General features: G+C 36.9%; 1 protein-coding gene across 2 annotated transcripts; it reads right to left on the minus strand.

Annotated features, from left to right (window-relative positions):
• Positions 1 to 829: 829 nt before the first annotated feature.
• On the minus strand, positions 830 to 17,813 carry LOC121962408 (receptor-type tyrosine-protein phosphatase eta-like). Of its 2 annotated transcripts, XM_088073687.1 has the most exons (18): positions 17,686 to 17,813; positions 15,523 to 15,603; positions 12,781 to 12,823; positions 11,199 to 11,369; positions 10,365 to 10,586; positions 10,064 to 10,163; positions 9,055 to 9,296; positions 7,826 to 8,083; positions 6,789 to 7,046; positions 6,240 to 6,494; positions 5,744 to 6,001; positions 5,036 to 5,293; positions 4,538 to 4,795; positions 3,831 to 4,088; positions 3,333 to 3,590; positions 2,626 to 2,883; positions 2,058 to 2,315; positions 830 to 1,259 (listed from the first exon to the last, which is right to left on the minus strand). In XM_088073687.1, exons 3-18 carry the CDS (start codon positions 12,812 to 12,814, stop codon positions 958 to 960), a joined length of 3,648 nt encoding a protein of 1,215 aa, XP_087929813.1. In that variant the 5' UTR covers positions 12,815 to 12,823; positions 15,523 to 15,603; positions 17,686 to 17,813; the 3' UTR covers positions 830 to 957. The 2 variants fall into 2 exon arrangements, with proteins under 2 accessions (XP_087929813.1, XP_087929814.1); XM_088073688.1 differs by lacking the exons at positions 15,523 to 15,603; positions 17,686 to 17,813 and adding an exon at positions 12,979 to 13,113.
• Between the last annotated feature and the right edge of the window lie 1,854 nt (positions 17,814 to 19,667).

Raw genomic sequence — 19,667 nt, forward strand, 5'->3', positions numbered from 1 at the left:
TTCTTTTCCTAACTGTAAGATATTAAATTGGATTCTTGGCTTCGGTCTTTTTTAAAGATTGAACCTTCACGGACATCCCCACTGATGACAATCCATTTTGTATGAGGAGCTGAAAACGAATGAAAAAAATGTCATTAAGAACAAAATAATTTATTAATAATTTGAAATAACTGAATATAACATCCTGACGCTGGATAAATTCAGCTCTCACCTCCTTCAATGTATTCTCTATGTCCGATTTTGACAGCTCAATAACTGACTGTAATCTGACGTTCATTCCAATAATATGAACTGTTGACAGAAATGCAAAAGATGTTACATAAAATAATACACATTGTGATAAAAACAGATAATGTATTTCATTAATATAGCTAAGTTTTTCGTAAATTTTAAGATTTTTAAATTAACCGCAATACTACTCTTACATCAGCTTGTACAATATAATATTATATATATATATATATATATATATATATATATATATATATATATATATATAATATTCCTGTATGAGCAACTGTGGATCTTCATATATAATAAATAATGACAGACACAAATGACAAAATTACACAAATGCTTCCACTTACAAGGCCCTTTTGTTGTGGGAAGCAGAGTCATCCGATTTTGGCAAGATGTGTTGTTTACATGGAAAGAAATATGAAAAAGAATTGATATTTTGTTAAAGATAACTACAATGGCTGCTGGTCAGTATTATTAACAGCTGAGGTACCTCCCCATATTGGAAAGTGAAAACAAATTACATTTCACAATCACATTTTGTTCAGTTTAAGCTACTGCTGGATAAACTGATTTTGCTGATGTTACGTTACGGTCATTAGGTAGTAAGGTAGAAAATAATCTTGTAAACCAATAGTTTGCCAAAAAATCTTTCTGCAGTACACCAAACATTCAAAGTATAGTGTCATAAAACTATATGGTAATGAAAGAACAACAGTGTTATACTTGGTTAAAAAACAAGTTAATCAAGTGACATGTCTTACCAGTGACTGCAACAATATGTACTCCTCTGCTTCTGACGCTCTCGAACACAGAGAAGAGAGTGAAAGTGTATGTAGTTCGAGCAGTGAGAGATGAGGCTGTGTAAGTTACTGGTCCATCTTCATCTGGTGGAGTAATGTATATTTCTATACCATTATACTGGAGAAGAAAGCTGACATTGTTGTTCACTTTATTCCACTGCAGAGTGATACTGGTCTCATCTTGTCCTGCTGATCTGAAGTTTCCAGGTTTTGGAGGAGCTGAGACAGAAAAAGAACAGTGAGAAAACGTAATAACAACTCATAGCCACTAAAGTGTCCATGTCCTCTCTGGTAGTCTGGTAAAGATGGTTCATTTTGCATCCCCACCCGAAAATGAAAGATAGAACTCTGTGAATCCAATTATCACATTGTAGCTCGGACCAGATATCTACTCAAAAACAAAATGACTATTGGAACTTAAAAAGGACTCTCAAATGTAATCTTTGTAAGAGAATACCAGTGCAGTTGCCAGAGGAAAATGTTGCATTGTACCAGAAGTCATATTTGCACATTTCAGACAGAAGGCATCAATATTAACATATTCAAAGTGACCTAATAAATGAGCTAACTCTGTCATCTGGAAGAGGAGGGTATAATGGTTAGGTCACCCAGGCAAATGCATGCCAAGCTGCAGACCAACTGTTGTTTTTTAGTGTGTCACTGTTGCATTTCCAGGGGCTTTCTAACCACCAAATGTTGTTTTTATTTTTTTTTAGCTACCTTTCCCTGCATGTCAGTTATGCCGCAATGTAAAACATATGCTTTTCAGGTACTGATATCAATAAAATTCAAACCAAGATTGGGCTAACAAAAGAGGGTATTTTAGGACAACACATGATATTTTCCTGACCAAAACCTGGTGGTTTTTGTGTCTACACCTAACCAGACATCAACTACAGTATTGTTAAAATGATAGTTTCTATTTACCACATATATGTGGTTTGCAGAAATGCACAATGCCAACATTTATTCCAGATACAGATTCAGAGTAATTATTCAAGAAGTCAATTATCTTACCAGTGACTGCAGTAATGTTTACTCCACTGCTTCTGATGTTCTCAAACACAGAGAAGAGAGTGAACGCATATGTAGTTCCAGCAGTGAGAGATGAGACTGCGTAAGCTACTGGTCCACCTCCATCTGGTGCAGGTATGAATATTTCTGTACCGTTAAACTGGAGAATAAAGTCGGCAATGTTGTTCACTTGATTCCACTGCAGAGTGATACTGGTCTCATTTTGTCCTGCTGATCTGAAGATTTCTGCATTTGGGGGAGCTGAGAAAGCAAATAAGCAGTGAGAAAATTTATTTAAAATTGACTTCCATTCAAAGTGTTGATTTCTAACTAAAGTGTTAAAAATAGTCTATCTTGAAACCAGATATGTGTCCAAATTAAAACGACTAATCTTAAAGCAGACTAAAATATGATCTTCCTGGGTAAATAAAACATTTGGCTGTGTAGGAGAATACATAAACTTTAATTTAGATGCAGATTTGGTGAGTGAATATTATAACCATCAAAAATATTCTGGTGTTACAGTCATGCTGAGTTACTAAGCTGCAAAGTAATAATATCAGTGTCTTACCAGTGACTGTGGTAATGTTTAGTCCACTGCTTCTGACGTTCTCAATCACAGAGAAGAGAGTGAATGTGTATTTAGTTCCAGCAGTGAGAGATGAGACTGTGTAAGCTACTGGTCCATCTCCATCTGGTGCAGTGATATTTATCGCTGTTCCATCAAACTCTAGAGTAAAGTTGACATTGTTGTTCACTTTATTCCACTGCAGAGTGATACTGGTCTCACTTTGTCCTGCTGATCTGAAACTTTCTGCATTTAGAGGAGCTGAGAAAGCAAATGAACAGTGAGAAAATTTAAGTACAGTTGACTGCCAGTAAAAGTGCCAATTTCCCATTTAAGTGTTAAAGAAGGTCCACCCTGCATCGACATCAAAATCAGTTTTCACGATGAAAAAAATTAAAGTGTAAAATGTTTTTGTGTTCAAAAGAATTCTGTTTGCGAATATAATCATCACATTTCATAGAGGACTCAAACCCGATTAAATAGCACTTGAGACCAGATATATACTCAAAAATAAAATGACTGTTGAATCTTAAAGGACACTAAAATTTTATCTTCCTGGGTACATATATCATTAAATGTGTAAGACAATAAACCAAATTAAAGCAGGAGGTTGATTCAGTGAGTGAAAATTCTGCCAATTGAATATATTGTGGTGTTACAGTCGTGCTGTGTTACTACACTGCAAAGTAATAAAGTCCCCAGGATCTTACCAGTGACTGCAGTGATGTTTCGTCCACTGCTTTTGACGTTCTCAAACACAGAGAAGAGGGTGAATGTGTATTTAGTTCCAGGAGTGAGAGGTGAGAATGACTGAATTATTAGTCCGTCTCCATCTGATGCTGTGAAGTATATATCTGATCCATTAAAGTGGAGAATAAAGCTGACAATGTGGTTCACTCGATTCCACTGCAGAGTGATACTGGTCTCATCTTGTCCTGATAATCTGAAACTTTCTGCATTTGGAGGAGCTGAGACACAAAAGAGAATTGAGTTTTAATATTTTTTAGCATAAAACTGCCTGTCAAAAATAAAGCATTGAGAATATTTAAATAAAGGGCCGTTGGGAAAATTGCAAGAGTTTCATTTGGCCATTAAAGAAGGTCCATTTTGCACCCCAACATTAAAATGAATTTTTACTATGTGAGACAGAAAAGTGCAACAGTTGTGCTGAGTTACTAAGCTGCAAAGTGATGAAGTCAGTGTCTTACCAGTGACTGCAGTAATGTTTAGTCCACTGCTTCTGATGTCCTCAAACACAGAGAAGAGAGTGAATGTGTATTTAGTTCCAGCAGTGAGAGATGAGACTGCGTAAGCTACTGGTCCACCTCCATCTGGTGCAGGTATGAATATTTCTGTACCATTAAACTGGAGAGTAAAGTTGACATTGTTGTTTACTTGATTCCACTGCAGAGTGATACTGGTCTCACTTTGTCCTGCTGATCTGAAGCTTTCTGCATTTAGAGGAGCTGAGAAAGCAAATGAACAGTGAGAAAATTTAAGTACAGTTGACTGCCAGTAAAAGTGCCAATTTCCCATTTAAGTGTTAAAGAAGGTCCATCCTGCATTGACATCAAAATCAGTTTTCACAATGAAAAAAATTAAAGTGCAAAATGTTTTTGTGTTCAAAAGAATTCTGTTTGCGAATATAATCATCACATTTCATAGAGGACTCAAACCCGATTAAATAGCACTTGAGACCAGATATATACTCAAAAATAAAATGACTGTTGAATCTTAAAGGACACTAAAATTTTATCTTCCTGGGTACATATATCATTAAATGTGTAAGACAATAAACCAAATTAAAGCAGGAGGTTGATTCAGTGAGTGAAAATTCTGCCAATTGAATATATTGTGGTGTTACAGTCGTGCTGTGTTACTACACTGCAAAGTAATAAAGTCCCCAGGATCTTACCAGTGACTGCAGTGATGTTTAGTCCACTGCTTTTGACGTTCTCAAACACAGAGAAGAGGGTGAATGTGTATTTAGTTCCAGGAGTGAGAGGTGAGAATGACTGAATTATTAGTCCGTCCCCATCTGATGCTGTGAAGTATATATCTGATCCATTAAAGTGGAGAATAAAGCTGACAATGTGGTTCACTCGATTCCACTGCAGAGTGATACTGGTCTCATCTTGTCCTGATAATCTGAAACTTTCTGCATTTGGAGGAGCTGAGACACAAAAGAGAATTGAGTTTTAATATTTTTTAGCATAAAACTGCCTGTCAAAAATAAAGCATTGAGAATATTTAAATAAAGGGCCGTTGGGAAAATTGCAAGAGTTTCATTTGGCCATTAAAGAAGGTCCATTTTGCACCCCAACATTAAAATGAATTTTTACTATGTGAGACAGAAAAGTGCAACAGTTGTGCTGAGTTACTAAGCTGCAAAGTGATGAAGTCAGTGTCTTACCAGTGACTGCAGTAATGTTTAGTCCACTGCTTCTGATGTCCTCAAACACAGAGAAGAGAGTGAATGTGTATTTAGTTCCAGCAGTGAGAGATGAGACTGCGTAAGCTACTGGTCCACCTCCATCTGGTGCAGGTATGAATATTTCTGTACCATTAAACTGGAGAGTAAAGTTGACATTGTTGTTTACTTGATTCCACTGCAGAGTGATACTGGTCTCACTTTGTCCTGCTGATCTGAAGCTTTCTGCATTTAGAGGAGCTGAGAAAGCAAATGAACAGTGAGAAAATTTAAGTACAGTTGACTGCCAGTAAAAGTGCCAATTTCCCATTTAAGTGTTAAAGAAGGTCCATCCTGCATCGACATCAAAATCAGTTTTCACGATGAAAAAAATTAAAGTGCAAAATGTTTTTGTGTTCAAAAGAATTCTGTTTGCGAATATAATCATCACATTTCATAGAGGACTCAAACCCGATTAAATAGCACTTGAGACCAGATATATACTCAAAAATAAAATGACTGTTGAATCTTAAAGGACACTAAAAATTTATCTTCCTGGGTACATATATGATTTAATTGTGTAAGACAATAAACCAAATTAAAGCAGGAGGTTGATTCAGTGAGTGAAAATTCTGCCAATTGAATATATTGTGGTGTTACAGTCGTGCTGTGTTACTACACTGCAAAGTAATAAAGTCCCCAGGATCTTACCAGTGACTGCAGTGATGTTTCGTCCACTGCTTTTGACGTTCTCAAACACAGAGAAGAGGGTGAATGTGTATTTAGTTCCAGGAGTGAGAGGTGAGAATGACTGAATTATTAGTCCGTCTCCATCTGATGCTGTGAAGTATATATCTGATCCATTAAAGTGGAGAATAAAGCTGACAATGTGGTTCACTCGATTCCACTGCAGAGTGATACTGGTCTCATCTTGTCCTGATAATCTGAAACTTTCTGCATTTGGAGGAGCTGAGACACAAAAGAGAATTAAGTTTTAATATTTTTTAGCATAAAACCGCCTGTCAAAAATTACGCATTGAATATTTAAATAAAGGACCGTTGGGAAAATTGCAAGAGTTTCATCTGGCCATTAAAGAAGGTCCATTTTGCACCCCAACATTAAAATGAATTTTTACTATGTGAGACAGGAAAGCGCAACAGTTGTGCTGAGTTACTAAGCTGCAAAGTGATGAAGTCAGTGTCTTACCAGTGACTGCAGTAATGTTTAGTCCACTGCTTCTGATGTCCTCAAACACAGAGAAGAGAGTGAATGTGTATTTAGTTCCAGCAGTGAGAGATGAGACTTTGTGGGTAACTGGTCCATCTCCATCTGGTGCAGTGATGAATACTTCTGTACCATTAAACTGGAGAATAAAGCTGATGTTGTCCACTTGATTCCACTGCAGAGTGATACTGGTCTCATCCTGTCCTGCTGATCTGAAGCTTTCTGCATTTACAGGAGCTGAGACACAAAAGATAAGTTTTAAGACTTTTTAAAATAAAACTGCCAGTCAAAAACAGGGAAGCTGAGATGACAATGAAGCAGTGAGAATAATTAGTAATAAAGGACTGTCAGAAAAATGGCAAATGTTCCATCAGGCTGTTTTAAATGACCATGAAAATGCAGCACATGTTGTGCACAAGTTCATGTAGTGAATATTACAGACAGCAAGTACTGATTTTACACCTGAGCACTGATAAGAAAATGATGGTTCTTTGAAGATATGTCTTACCAGTAACAGCCCCAGGATCTTACCAGTGACTGCAGTGATGTTTCGTCCACTGCTTCTGACGTTCTCAAACACAGAGAAGAGCGTGAAAGTGTATTTAGTTCCAGCAGTGAGAGATGAGACTGCTTGGGTTACTGGTCCACTTCCATCTGGTGCAGGGATGAATATTTCTGTACCATTAAACTGGAGAATAAAGTTGACATTGTTGTTCACTTTATTCCACTGCAGAGTGATACTGGTCTCATCTTGTCCTGCTGATCTGAAGCTTTCTGCATTTGGAGGAGCTGAGACAGAGAAAGAGCAGTGCGAACAGTATTTCAGAAATGATTGCCGCCGGTAAATGTTACAATGTCTCGTGTGGCTGTTAAAGATGCTACATCTTGCATCCCCACATAAATAAAAGCTTGCTCAGTGCAAGAGACAATACAAGCCAAACAGTTCTTCATATTTCTAAAAATGCTTTTCTGGATCCAGATCTCACGTTGTCCTGTATAGTTATATGCAATACACTTTATCTGACAACAGAGATGTACTCTACAATGAATGAAGAATCACATTGTCAGAGGAGTGGACTCATCTTGTCCTTCTGATCGGAAGATTTTTCCGTTTGGAGGCGCTGAGAAGGAAAAGGAGCAGTGAAAAAAAAATTAATAACGGACTGCCAGTAAAACTGCAAATGTTCCCTCTAGCTGTTTAAGGTGGTCCATTTTGCATCCCCACGTGAATAAAAACTTGCTGTCAGTAAGAGACAAAACAAGTCAAAAAATTCTTTGCATTACTAATGATGTTTTTTCTGGATCCAGAGGTCACATTTTATAGCCATACCTATCACATTTTGACAACAGAAATGAACTCAGCAGGTGATGAATAATCTTGTCAGATGAGTTTTAAAGATTATCATTCAGGATTTAAAAAGAGTTTCACTGTTTGGGCCAAAATAGTGTTGAGTTAAATAAGCTTCAGTGCACCCAGCATCTACATCTTAGTTTTCCACTGGTGCAATTACATGCAGATGAAGACAAGCTGAAGAGACACTGCACACAAATATAGTGACATATCTTACCAGTAACTGCACTAATGTTTACTCCACTGCTTCTGATGTTGTCAATCACAGAGAAGAGAGTGAATGTGTATTTAGTTCCAGCAGTGAGAGATGAGACTGAGTGAGTTACTGGTCCATGTCCATCTGGTGCAGGGATGAATATCTCTGTACCATTAAACTGGAGAATAAAGCTGATGTTGTTGTTCACTTTATTCCACTGAAGAGTGATAGTAGTCTCATCCTGTCCTACTGATCTGAAGCTTTCTGCATTGGGTGGAACTGTGAAAAAAAGTACAACTTATAAGACAGAAATCTGTATGTCTGTATAGACTATTCCAAATCATACAGTAACTTCTAACCAGAAGTCACAAAACACAAAAACATTTAGAATTTACTCAAGTTAGCACGACATCACACGTTCCACATCACTAAAAATATTACTTTGCCATTTCCATGGCACTATTGTAACAGGAGCAAAATACGGAAGGCAAGAAAACTGCTTTAAAATGGATCATTGTGTTATTACTTGTGACTTATACAGCGGGCTTAGTTGAGATTAATAGTTGGAAGAGAATGAGAAGAATGAGTTTTGTTATTTTATAAGCCAATTATCTAACAAATGCTCACAGTAGTCCTCATCTTGCATCCATTCTTGTAATGTTTATAGCATTGATATCTTGAGTAAGACATGTCAAAGGCTGAGCTAAAATATTTGACTTGCAAACTCTGTATAATTGTTAAAGCAACTGGGGACAAGTAACAGTTCAGATGGATGAGAATCCTTATATGATGACAGAGGTTTCATTTCCCTCTAAACAAAATACAGCTGTCATTTTGAAGTTTAACGGCCAGTTAATTGTGTAAACTTTAAACACAAAGATGACAATAACCAACATAAACCAACATGTTCTGAACAGACTCTTTCATAATGACAAAAAGTGACATTTGCATTTTGGAACATAAAACAGCAAACTTAACCATAAACCATACTCAGTCCAGCACAAAGCATGATGGGAAATGTGTGCGTCGCTACAATACTTAAATGGGCAAAGTGATTGTGACTACTGTTAAAATGACTTTGAAAGGCTAAACACCATCAAAAATGGATATATATATATATATATATATATATATATATATATATATATATATATATATATGTGTGTGTGTGTGTGTGTGTGTGTGTGTGTATGGTATAGTGCCTTAATCCAACAATGAACCTATAGTATGTGAGCAGAAATATGCATTACTTGTTTTGTAACAGATGAATGGGAGGCTGATGAAGCAGTCATCATCTGACCACCTCCCAGAGTGGTTGAACGCTGTGGTGACACATCCCCCTGCTCTTGAATCTGGCTGCCCAGCGGCCCAGTATCGAAACTGTGAGAAGCTCCTATCAGACCACAGCTTTTCACGGTGCAGACCAATCCACAAAAAGCTACCAGCCATGCTCATACCTCTGATGATTTCACTCTCTGCATCATTCCGTACGCTAGAGAGAAACAGCATATATGATCACAATTCAAGAGGTACAACATTACATTACAAAAAAAGTTCACTGCAATGCATTGTTTGCAAATATAATATGCTGCCTTATGTGATAAATTGAGGATAATTAAGGATTCGCTGTTCAACTACATTTAGCTAAAACTACTTAGACTGTATGCCTCACAGTCATAAAATTAAGGATAAAAAATATATAACTTCCTGGAAAAGTAACAGCAAATAATAACAAAAGAACAGTTGCAGGAAGAAAGGGATTAAAAGTAAACTAAGGACAAGATAAAACAACATGACAGATATCAACAGAAAAAAATAAGCTATTAAAAAATTTTATGGGATTTTAATCACATATCACAATAATAAATAAGCCTGATTTCATAAACACAACAGATCAAAACTAAAAGGTCCAGTGTGTAGGATTTAGGGGAATCTATTGGCAGAAGTGGTATATAAAATTCATAACTATGTTTTCATTAGTGTATAATTACCTGAAAAGAAGAGTAGTGGTATTTTTGGTTACCTTAGAATGAGCCATTTATATCTACACACTGAGTGAGTTATACAGTGTACCAGAATGGATAAATTAAACACTGGCTTGAGATGAAGCCATTCGTGTTTTTTTGCTGGCACACGGTAAAAGTTTAAGTTCTGCAACCTCACTGCTAGATACCACTAAAGCCTACAGGATAGACCTTTAAGTAGTTGGTTCAGTGCAGATGCTCAATGTCCTGGGATCTTCATTAAAGCATACAGTACCTGGCTAGATCGACATAATTCTCCCTGCAGAAGCTCTGAGCTACTTTCCAACTGTGAGTTGTGTTGATCACAACAAAGGACGGTTCGCCATTTACTGTACCTGGAAATATAGGGATGAAGATAAGTTATAAACAACATTGTGACAAACTCAACACTAAGTATGGATTCAGTACAATTACAAATTGCTTATGTCACCTCTGCATAACAAATACATAAAAGTGGCGAGATGTTTCTGGAAATATGATGTAGAGAATCTATTTGGGCCTTTCTTCATATATTCCTATGCACTAAGAATACTCACCGTTGTAGCACACAAAGCGAAGTCGCTGGGAGCACTCAATTACTCCCCAGGTGCCAGAGAATGAGAAAACCTGCACACATTGCTGTTCTGCTCTGATATTGACAGGCGAGCCCTCATGCCAATTTCTAAATTCTGTCTCTCCTTCGCTGTAGAAGCTACTGTTACTCAGGGACCATCTCCAGCTGCTTACCAAATCATGGTTAAGACCTATCCAAGCCTTGCCTGTTGAAAAAAAAAAATCAATATTTAAAAACAACAACAACAACAACAACAACAACAACCTGTAATTAACAAATATTTTCAAATGTTAATTATGTAAAAAGTAGATCCAACCAGGTAATCTGAGTGGTCATCTTTCTTTCAATGAATATCATTTGTTGTGCTGTTAGATTGCTGCGAGAGCGCCCTGTTAGTACAGGTGTGCACCTCCCTTGTGTGCAGTAAGTTGGAGAGCAGACAGTTTTGTGACCACAATGACAATGTTGTTTTTAAACAACAACATGTTGTTTTTTTTCCAGTGATTAGTCAGACCCCATGTACTTCTCTGAAAAACAGAGATAACATTAGCCAAAAGTGTTTATTTCTTATTCTGTTTTTCATTTTGTTGGTAACTGTTGTTTAACGGCAATATTACACTGAACTACTGCCATTACTGCCACTTCAGTGATGCATATGGACCCGGGTGCTTGGTGCCAATGCACACACATAAATACATATATACACACATACGTATACAGTGTGTTTACTATGTGTGTAAACAATACTGCAATTTTATTATATGCTTGCGCAAATAAAGTTCTTCAGAAGTATATGATTTCAGTATTGAAAGCTTGCCTGTGTAGTTTGATGTGGTGCTCAGAATGGCACTGATGTCAGCAGTGTCTTCTGCGGTGGCCAGGTCAGTGTAGACCTGTCTGCAGTAGCTCTGGGCTTCAGTCCAGTTCAGCGGCGTGCTCACAAAGTGGTACTGACGAGTTTGGGCAGAGGCAACACTGACCAGTGCTCCTAAAACAAAGCATATTATTTCACTAATTGCTTTTTTAAATACAGTATGTAGACTGTTTTTTGACAGTGAATGTAGAGAGCGATTATGCTTCAGGTGGGTTCAACATTACTGCAGGGTTTTACAGAGCTCCTTCCTCATTGATGAGATTTTTCACTAACTCTTAATCTGCAAGCAGTTTGACAGGAGTTGTAAAGAGCACTTTATAAGGAGTTGGTATGTTTTTCTCAATGTTCATACAGTGATAATTATAAAATAACTTAATTAGAGGCTGATTTTTGTTGCTTTTTTATTTGTTTTATGCTTTCATTAATTCGCTTACTCTCACATTTTTATTAATGTCTTTTCTTTGGTTCCATTTTTAGCGGCAATGGACTTATTACAATCCCGTAATTGCACTTTGTATTTTGTTTTTATGTTTGTAAAGTGCTATATAAATAAACTTTATTATCATCAATGTACATTTATACCTGTCTAAGTTACTCTGTTATTTCTAGTTTAATATTTATACACTGTGAAAAAATAACCCTCTCTGCCCAACATACAGGATAGACAAACCATGCAGGATGGAAACACATGGAAAAAAATGAATGCTTCACTGAACCTGAACGAAACAGCCATGCTGGACTTAATGACTTAACAATTTGTCAGTCAGCTCGAGTCAGATCAACTTTCAGTCTGTCTCACCAGAGGAGTGTTCACTGTTCATCACTGACATGAAAAAAGAAGATCCAGTTCAACTACCAGGTGAGAGTGAGTGTAAATAATGACCTGACAATGCGCTAGACTCCATTGAGGAGGCTATCTGCTCACTGATCTGTTCTTTGACCTCTGTACCATCATCTACATTAATGACTGTTGTTTGATGCTGTCTGCAGTTGCTCAATGCCCTCCCAGATCGTCTGTTTGTCTGTTTTGTACACACAACATATATAGCCTGTATGCCCGTCCTGGGAAAAGGGACCTCTATTTGATTGCTCTTTTAGTTTATTAATTTTATTTTCGAAGAGAATTTTTAAAATACAAATCAAGGGTCTGATGACAGTGAGTGTCGATTGCTATACAGACTGTAAAACCCCTGAAGGCATATTTATGATTTTTGATATCTGGCTATAAAATTGACTTTACTGGAAAATGAGCCAAAATCCAGTAACCCCTTAAGAAACATTTTCTGTACTCAGAATTTCTATCTCAAAAAACCTTACATCTATTATACAAATTAAGTGATGAGTTAACAAACATCAAACAGTTGTCATCATTTTATGCATTTTCTGTCTTATAGGTTGCCCACTTTGTCTCAGTTTCACCCAATGCAGATATATCTATGTGCAGTACTTACTGAAGACTGCTGAAGTAAGAATTATTACTTTACAAAGACAATAAAATCAGAATAATCAAACAAGAGGCACAAACCTGTGAGCACACAGACGATCAGCCCATAATCCATAAGTCAAACCTTTGAAAAATGCATCAGAAGAGATACATAGTTAATTATTTACCTCTAAAATGTGTAAACAAACTTCCTTCATCTCATCACAATAGATACATGTGGAAACAAGATGCACAATAAATTTCCCTGCAGAATATGGAGCAGTTATTGACTCTACTCACCATTTCCTTTTGAACCTCTTCCAACATAAAATACAGGACTTCCCTGCTCTGTGTACTGTGTCTGCTGCTTGCACAGAAGCTAAGTACTTGTCTGAAGTTCAGTGCTCAGCTGCTATAACAAAGACAACCTTTGGGGAGGAAGCAGGAAGTAAAACTAAACCTGACAATTTACTCTTTTCACTGTTCTTGCCATACCCATCCTCTTTGTGCTCATCCTCCCGTCTCATGCTCCACAGAACACTGTCTTTTGTCTTGTACAATAACTGATCTCATGGATAAAGGTATTCACACTGAACCTCATTTATGTCAGTGGTTGACCTATATTTTCTGTATTTTGAGCATACTCTGTAACTTTTAATGAGCATTTTCATTGGAAAATTAACACATCAACACTTTTTGAATTAAACCCATCACATTTTTCTAAAGAAGAATGCTATATTGAATCATACATTGTGTTGATTCATTTTGCACATTTGTTATGCTTTTTGGACTAAATACAATAAGAAAATAACTTTCATTCTGATATGTTGTTACATTCAATTATTTTACAGTTGTCCCACCATCAGTCTCCCCCTAAATGAATAAAAGTGACTAACTTTAAACCTGATATGAGTCTTACAGAACTCAGTTTAGCACAATTTCCTGCTTCCCTAAACCCAATTTGGTCTGAAATGGTTAAAATGACTTTTGGATGCAATGATTAACCTGCCGTTCACCTCCCTCCTGATGTTAAGAGTGTTACACTTAGAGGAAGCGATTGCCCACACATGTCATGGGATTTCCCCCTGTCCCTCCGTCACACTGCAAACAGGACCAAATGGAGGCTTTGTGAAAACAACACTACATTAATTTTAGGAGCAGCTCTGTAATGGAATCTCTATTTTTGTATTTTCACAGTTTAATGATATTGTCTTTATTCTGTGTGAGACAGAGTCACTATGACTGTATAGTATACACTTTCAGTTTTAACGCATACTCATATTTTTGTGGTTTTAGTAGCGCTTCATAATGTGATGGGACATACTGTTTATAGCATTATCTGTAACTGTGAATCTATCTTTACAATATAACCTCTACATTAAACTGTACCCACTAAGGCAACTGCATGAAAAGTATAGAAAACCAGAGTTAAGTATTTCAGTCTCTTAACTGTCAATAACACAATACTGAATGAGTGAGGTGAAATAAAATGCAGTAAAGAAAATGTGATACTAACATACAGCGCTGTGCTGTTTCTGTGACACTCTACTGCCTCCTGTGGTTAGGACTGGAACTACAGTTTTTCCAGTACATTAGCTTTTTTGGTTTTAAGGTGATTTTTATAGCACCACTGCTTCTGACAATGTGAGAACTATAAAGCGGCAGGCAAGAGGTCGAGATCAGCCAGATCCGGTTTTTCTAAAGCTTGAGGGGCTTCAACATCATGTCCATCAGGTTAACAAACCACTCTGCATCCCAGTGTTGTCTTAATGATTTATCTGCTGCGCCCTTCTACAGAGTATGAACGCAGAACTAAAGTCCTGAATTATTTTGTTTCGATCAAAATGAGACGTTCCTCTCAGTGGTCCTGTCTGATTTCTAAAGCTTGGAAACTTGGCAAACTAGACTGAATAATTAACGAGAGGGGATACAGTACATATCATTCATGTTCTCCACTAATTTGTGTTTATTCGGTCTAACACATGGAGTTTCATAGTCTGCCTTGTGAGCCTGCTTGGGCTGGGCAGGATGCCAGTTACTACATTAATATCAGAATACAGCCCCCCCCCCCATCTGAAAATTGAATCCATCTAAATGCTGTTATACAGTATTCTAGCACTATTTAATTGTATTTTTTTCCATTATAATGTTGTGATGGTCAATTTGAGAATTTTTCAGCTGTTAACTTAAAGTCATTTGACAATATGTACAATTATAATTAGAAGCATTCCAGCAGTATAATGAGGGGAAATCTAAGTGTATCTTTGTAAATCGATGATTACAAAACTAAAAAATCTTCTGTGTTTGAAGTTACAGTGAGGCGTGAGGTCTTCAGGTTTAGATTTCAGTTTAAGGCAAAGATTAGGTCAATAAACATATTTTTAGGATATAGTTTAGCTAGTTTATCCTAAAAGTGAGGAGATGACCCAATGCGAGCAGACTAGACCATGAATCAGGCTCACAACACTCTGGATATAATGCATTGTTACCAGGTAAAATACGAAGTTTTTAGGGAGGCCCTTGTTTTGATGTGTTTTCTTTCTGTGCCCTTTTGTTTATGGCTGATTATTATACCATGTTTAGCAGTTATAATTGTGTATATATGCCATTAACATAACCAGCTATTAAGCATAAATAAAACATTGTAGAATTCTGAGTGTCACTAAACATGTGACAAAAAGGCAAACGTATGTTCATATACACCACACCCTGTTTCTGTGTCAGGTAAACATTCTGTACCTTCACATCGGGGAAATGACCCAGTTATACCACATTCTTCTATTAAGTAGAAGAATGTGGTGTCTTGAAAGCAACTGTCATGGCAATAACTTGTGGGATGCATACCTTCATGCCTTTAATCCTATTCACACATAGATGATTGTTGATCTTGAAGAAGGCCAAAATGTCATCTGAATCTGATATGATCTGAAAAGACAAATGCACATGCAACAACTGTTTCCTGCTTCCATACTTTCCATACACAACTTTAGGGCTTACATGCTCTGAAGTCACCACTTGAAGGGAGCAAACAGGTTTATGTAGCAGAAAGCAAATATTCAAAAAGGTCAGTGAACTCAACCACCACTTCACTGGTTTTTCTTCATGGTATAAATGGATGCAGAACTTTCTTGAACTTCCACATAGTAAACTAGGCAATGTAAACATAGTAACGATAATACAATAGTGTACGATAACTCACTCTTGGCTCTCCTCATACCTCAAGTGCAATTGATTGTCATCGTCTCTGCTTCATCCTGCAAGAGTATTTGTGAAAACCTGCCCCTATTTTTGGCTGTTTCACTGACCAGGGGTCTCATTTATAAAACAGTGCTTTAGGATTTATAAATGACAAAAGCCAAAGATGGTGTGTGCCAAAAATATTGAATTTATAAAAGCGTATGTACAACTGCCAGCGCACAGTTTCCTTTTATAAATCCCAAATCAACTTGGAGTTGTCCGCACATGGATCAGCCTTATATCTTTATGCCCATATTCAACCATAAAGCACCACATGAATCTTGATGTACAGATATGAGCTCGCTGATCAATGTCTCTTTGCGGTGAATAAGGCCAACAACAGAGGGTCACCACAGTTTATAGCAATCAGACTGATTGTTCCTCACTTCTCCAACATGATCATGATAATCAGTGGTATTTCTCACCCTGACATATAATTTTAAGATTAAAGTTTGGTAGGTGAACAAAATGTATTTATTTATTTAAGTTTGTTATGGTGATCTTGGCCTGCAGATTAGGACTCAAAATACGGATATAGAGTGTAATGAATGTGCAATAGCTGTCACTTACTTTATTTCCAAACTTAATTTACTGTGTCAGTCCATACGTGCAGGTGGTAAAGATGCATATAAGGTGACTGAAGAAAGAAGAGTGTGTGTGCAAATTGTCGGGGGATGTGATGATGAGACGATGCTGATGAAATACTGATTTGAAATATTGATGGAGTTTCATGTTGGCTTAGAATTTTTTTACAATAGAGGTGCTTATGGAAAACTATGGCTCACACAAGTAGCATGTGATATATGTAATAAGTGAAACTGAATGTGAGAGACATCACTATATGTACAATGACTCCTATCACATTTAATTTCTACAATCTGGCATTGATTCATCACTTCACCATCTCAGCCGCCAATTTTCCCCTGTGTCCACAATGTCCATACACATTGGTCAGAGATTCTGCATAGGTGTGGACATTCTCCAGTCAAGTTTGATTTTATAGATCACAATTTTTGTATGGGAAGTGGTGCACGCTTCTTTCAAGTCTTGATTTGTTCGTATGCACATGGTTACAAATGAGACCCCTGGTTTCCATTCTGCTATCAGGTCACCCTATGATGTGGCACTCATGTAATTTATTTATATTCTAGCATGGGGTGCTCAGAGTCAGATTCATACAGTACTCTAATAATTCACAATGATACCAAAGAAAATGAACAGATGTTAGACACACATTCAATGGTAAATGTAATTATTAAGCTACAAACACATTCCACATACATGTATAACAAATCAGTAACCACCTCACTGAACAATAGTCTGTAAGAGCAACAAGCCACCAGGCTTCCTAGTGTTGTCTTGATGGGACTCGCTAAAATACATGGCATTTAACCTAGATGGGCATGGCTTTGCAGGAAGTAGCAATGCACACCTAAGCGAGCTCTGTGACCATCTGAGCCTGTGCTCTGAGTGCAGAGTATAAAAACCTAAATTGAATTATGACTGGTTTGATTCAATTGAGAAGTTGGCAATTTTATTTCTAAAGCTTAGTAAATGAAAAAAAACAGTATCTATGAGGTCTCCTGCAAGTTTAAATTGGGGGTTTGGGCAAAGTTTAATGAGAAACAACTTTTTAGGATATGGTTTTGCTAGATCATCCAAAAAGTGATGAGCCAGCCCAATGCGAGCCAGCAAGACTGTGCACAACACTCTGTGTGATGTCCCTTTTTGTGATGTGTTTTCCACTTCCCCTGTCTGTTCTGTACTCACCCTGTTTGTGTTGTTGGCAAGGCTGCTGGAGCCCTTTTCCTCAGAGAGCAAGCTGGCCTGTGACAGCATGGACTTATGCTTCATGTGGGCCAACTTCTCCTGCAGCTTAGCTACACTGGCTAGAAGCTGCTGACACACACAAGAATAGACACACACAAGGATAGGATAAAGATAGATGGACACATGAAAGCCAAAACGGTAGATGAGAAGGCCAAAAGCAGAGCAAGGTACACCAGTCAAACAAATCCCATAGTAGATCTCAGTAAAATGAATGAATGGCAGCACCTAATTATAATAAGGGAATAAATACATATTTTGGGGTTGAGTTCTCTGCATTAAATAGCAGTAGGAGCACAGAACAAGTTCTGTAGATTACTTATTTTAGGGACACAAAAGCAATTCATATAAAAGTGGCACTGTTTACTGTAAGAGCTATTCGGGAACTTTATAAAATCAATTCAAATACTGATACCGAGGATCTTTCCCATTAAATTCATAAAGGATTAAAGGGTGGAGAATTACTGGAGAAATACAAAATCAGGACCATACACAAAAAGCATCCAGGCATGTCCTCTACTGAACTAATGCTAATGATACCAGGTTTCTAGTTGATGTAATGTTTTGTTATAAACCATTGGTACACTGTATTTTGCATTTGTCATTGTGTTTGCATGCCATCTACAAACATGCTATATGGTTCAAATAAAAGGTTGTAGAAATCTCAATAACAGTGTCTCTAATCATGTAACAAAAAAGTAAACATATGTTCATATACAGTACATCCTGCTTATGTTTCAGGTAAACATTATGTACCTTTCCATTAGGGAAATACCCAGTTACACCACATTCTTGGTGGTATTACAAGGTAACTTACAGGATGCATTACTTCATATCTTGAATGCTATTCATACATAAATGATTGTTGATCTTGAAAAACTCATATGAATAAAGGACAAATGCATATAGAGCCAGAGTGTGTGACGCTTGTTTCCTTCTTTCATACATACATACATACATGATCTGCCTAAATGCTCATCACGTCATGACTTGGAGGCAGAAAAACAGGTTTATGTAGTTTATGTAGCATAAGGTAAACCGTTTAGTCTGCTTGAAAGTCAGTGAGCTCAATCACCATTTTTCTGGTTTGAGTTTTCATCTTTATAAAGTAAGTGAATGCAAAAGTTTGGTGACTGTGGGCTCACAGTCACTATGGGCTCTTGTGAGAACCTAAGTACATTTCATTATTAACATTTCTGCCCTGCCCCGAGCACTGGCATACGACAGAATCAGTAAACTACCACAGCCCTTATAAGCCAAACATTCGGGGTAAAAACATAATTAAATCACTTTAACATTAATTTATTGTGTGTAAATAATGTTTTATATCTAACATTTTTTTCGGTCTGCTTTTAAGTATTATGTTGTACAAATCCTAACCAGATACAAACTGTAGGCAGCGTCCAGCATAATATCATTGTAATCCAGTGCATAGATTAAAATACATTTTCAAGCTAATTTTGTGTTTTCATGAAAATTTGCACCTTTTATTTATGGATTCTTTGACCAAGTCTCCACTGTGAGGAATGATCTCTTATCAGGTCACCCTCTGATGTGGCATCGGTGCAATTTATTTTAATTCCACCAAGGGGTGCTCAGAGTCAGATTTATACAGTAGCCTAATAATTCACAATGATACCACAGTTAACGTAAAAAGGTGTTATACACATATTTAAGGGTAAATGTAATTGTTAGGCTTCAAAGACATTACACACACATGTATAACAAATCAGTACTAATGTAAATAAACAAGTGTTTCAGTGTAATATATTACAAATGGCAGACAGTGATACAGCACATTAGCCAAATAATCCAGTAAGAAACATAGTTTTGCACCTTTAAACCTGATAGATTATGAAACTGTAAAGAACCAAAGTATTTTGCATATAGTAGTATTTTTTAAGCATCCAAAGCACAAATCTAGA

This window comes from Plectropomus leopardus, chromosome 23, assembly GCF_026936395.1.
Source record: "Plectropomus leopardus strain MGB_pleo_1.0 chromosome 23, ASM2693639v1, whole genome shotgun sequence".
Classification (NCBI taxonomy): domain Eukaryota; kingdom Metazoa; phylum Chordata; class Actinopteri; order Perciformes; family Serranidae; genus Plectropomus; species Plectropomus leopardus.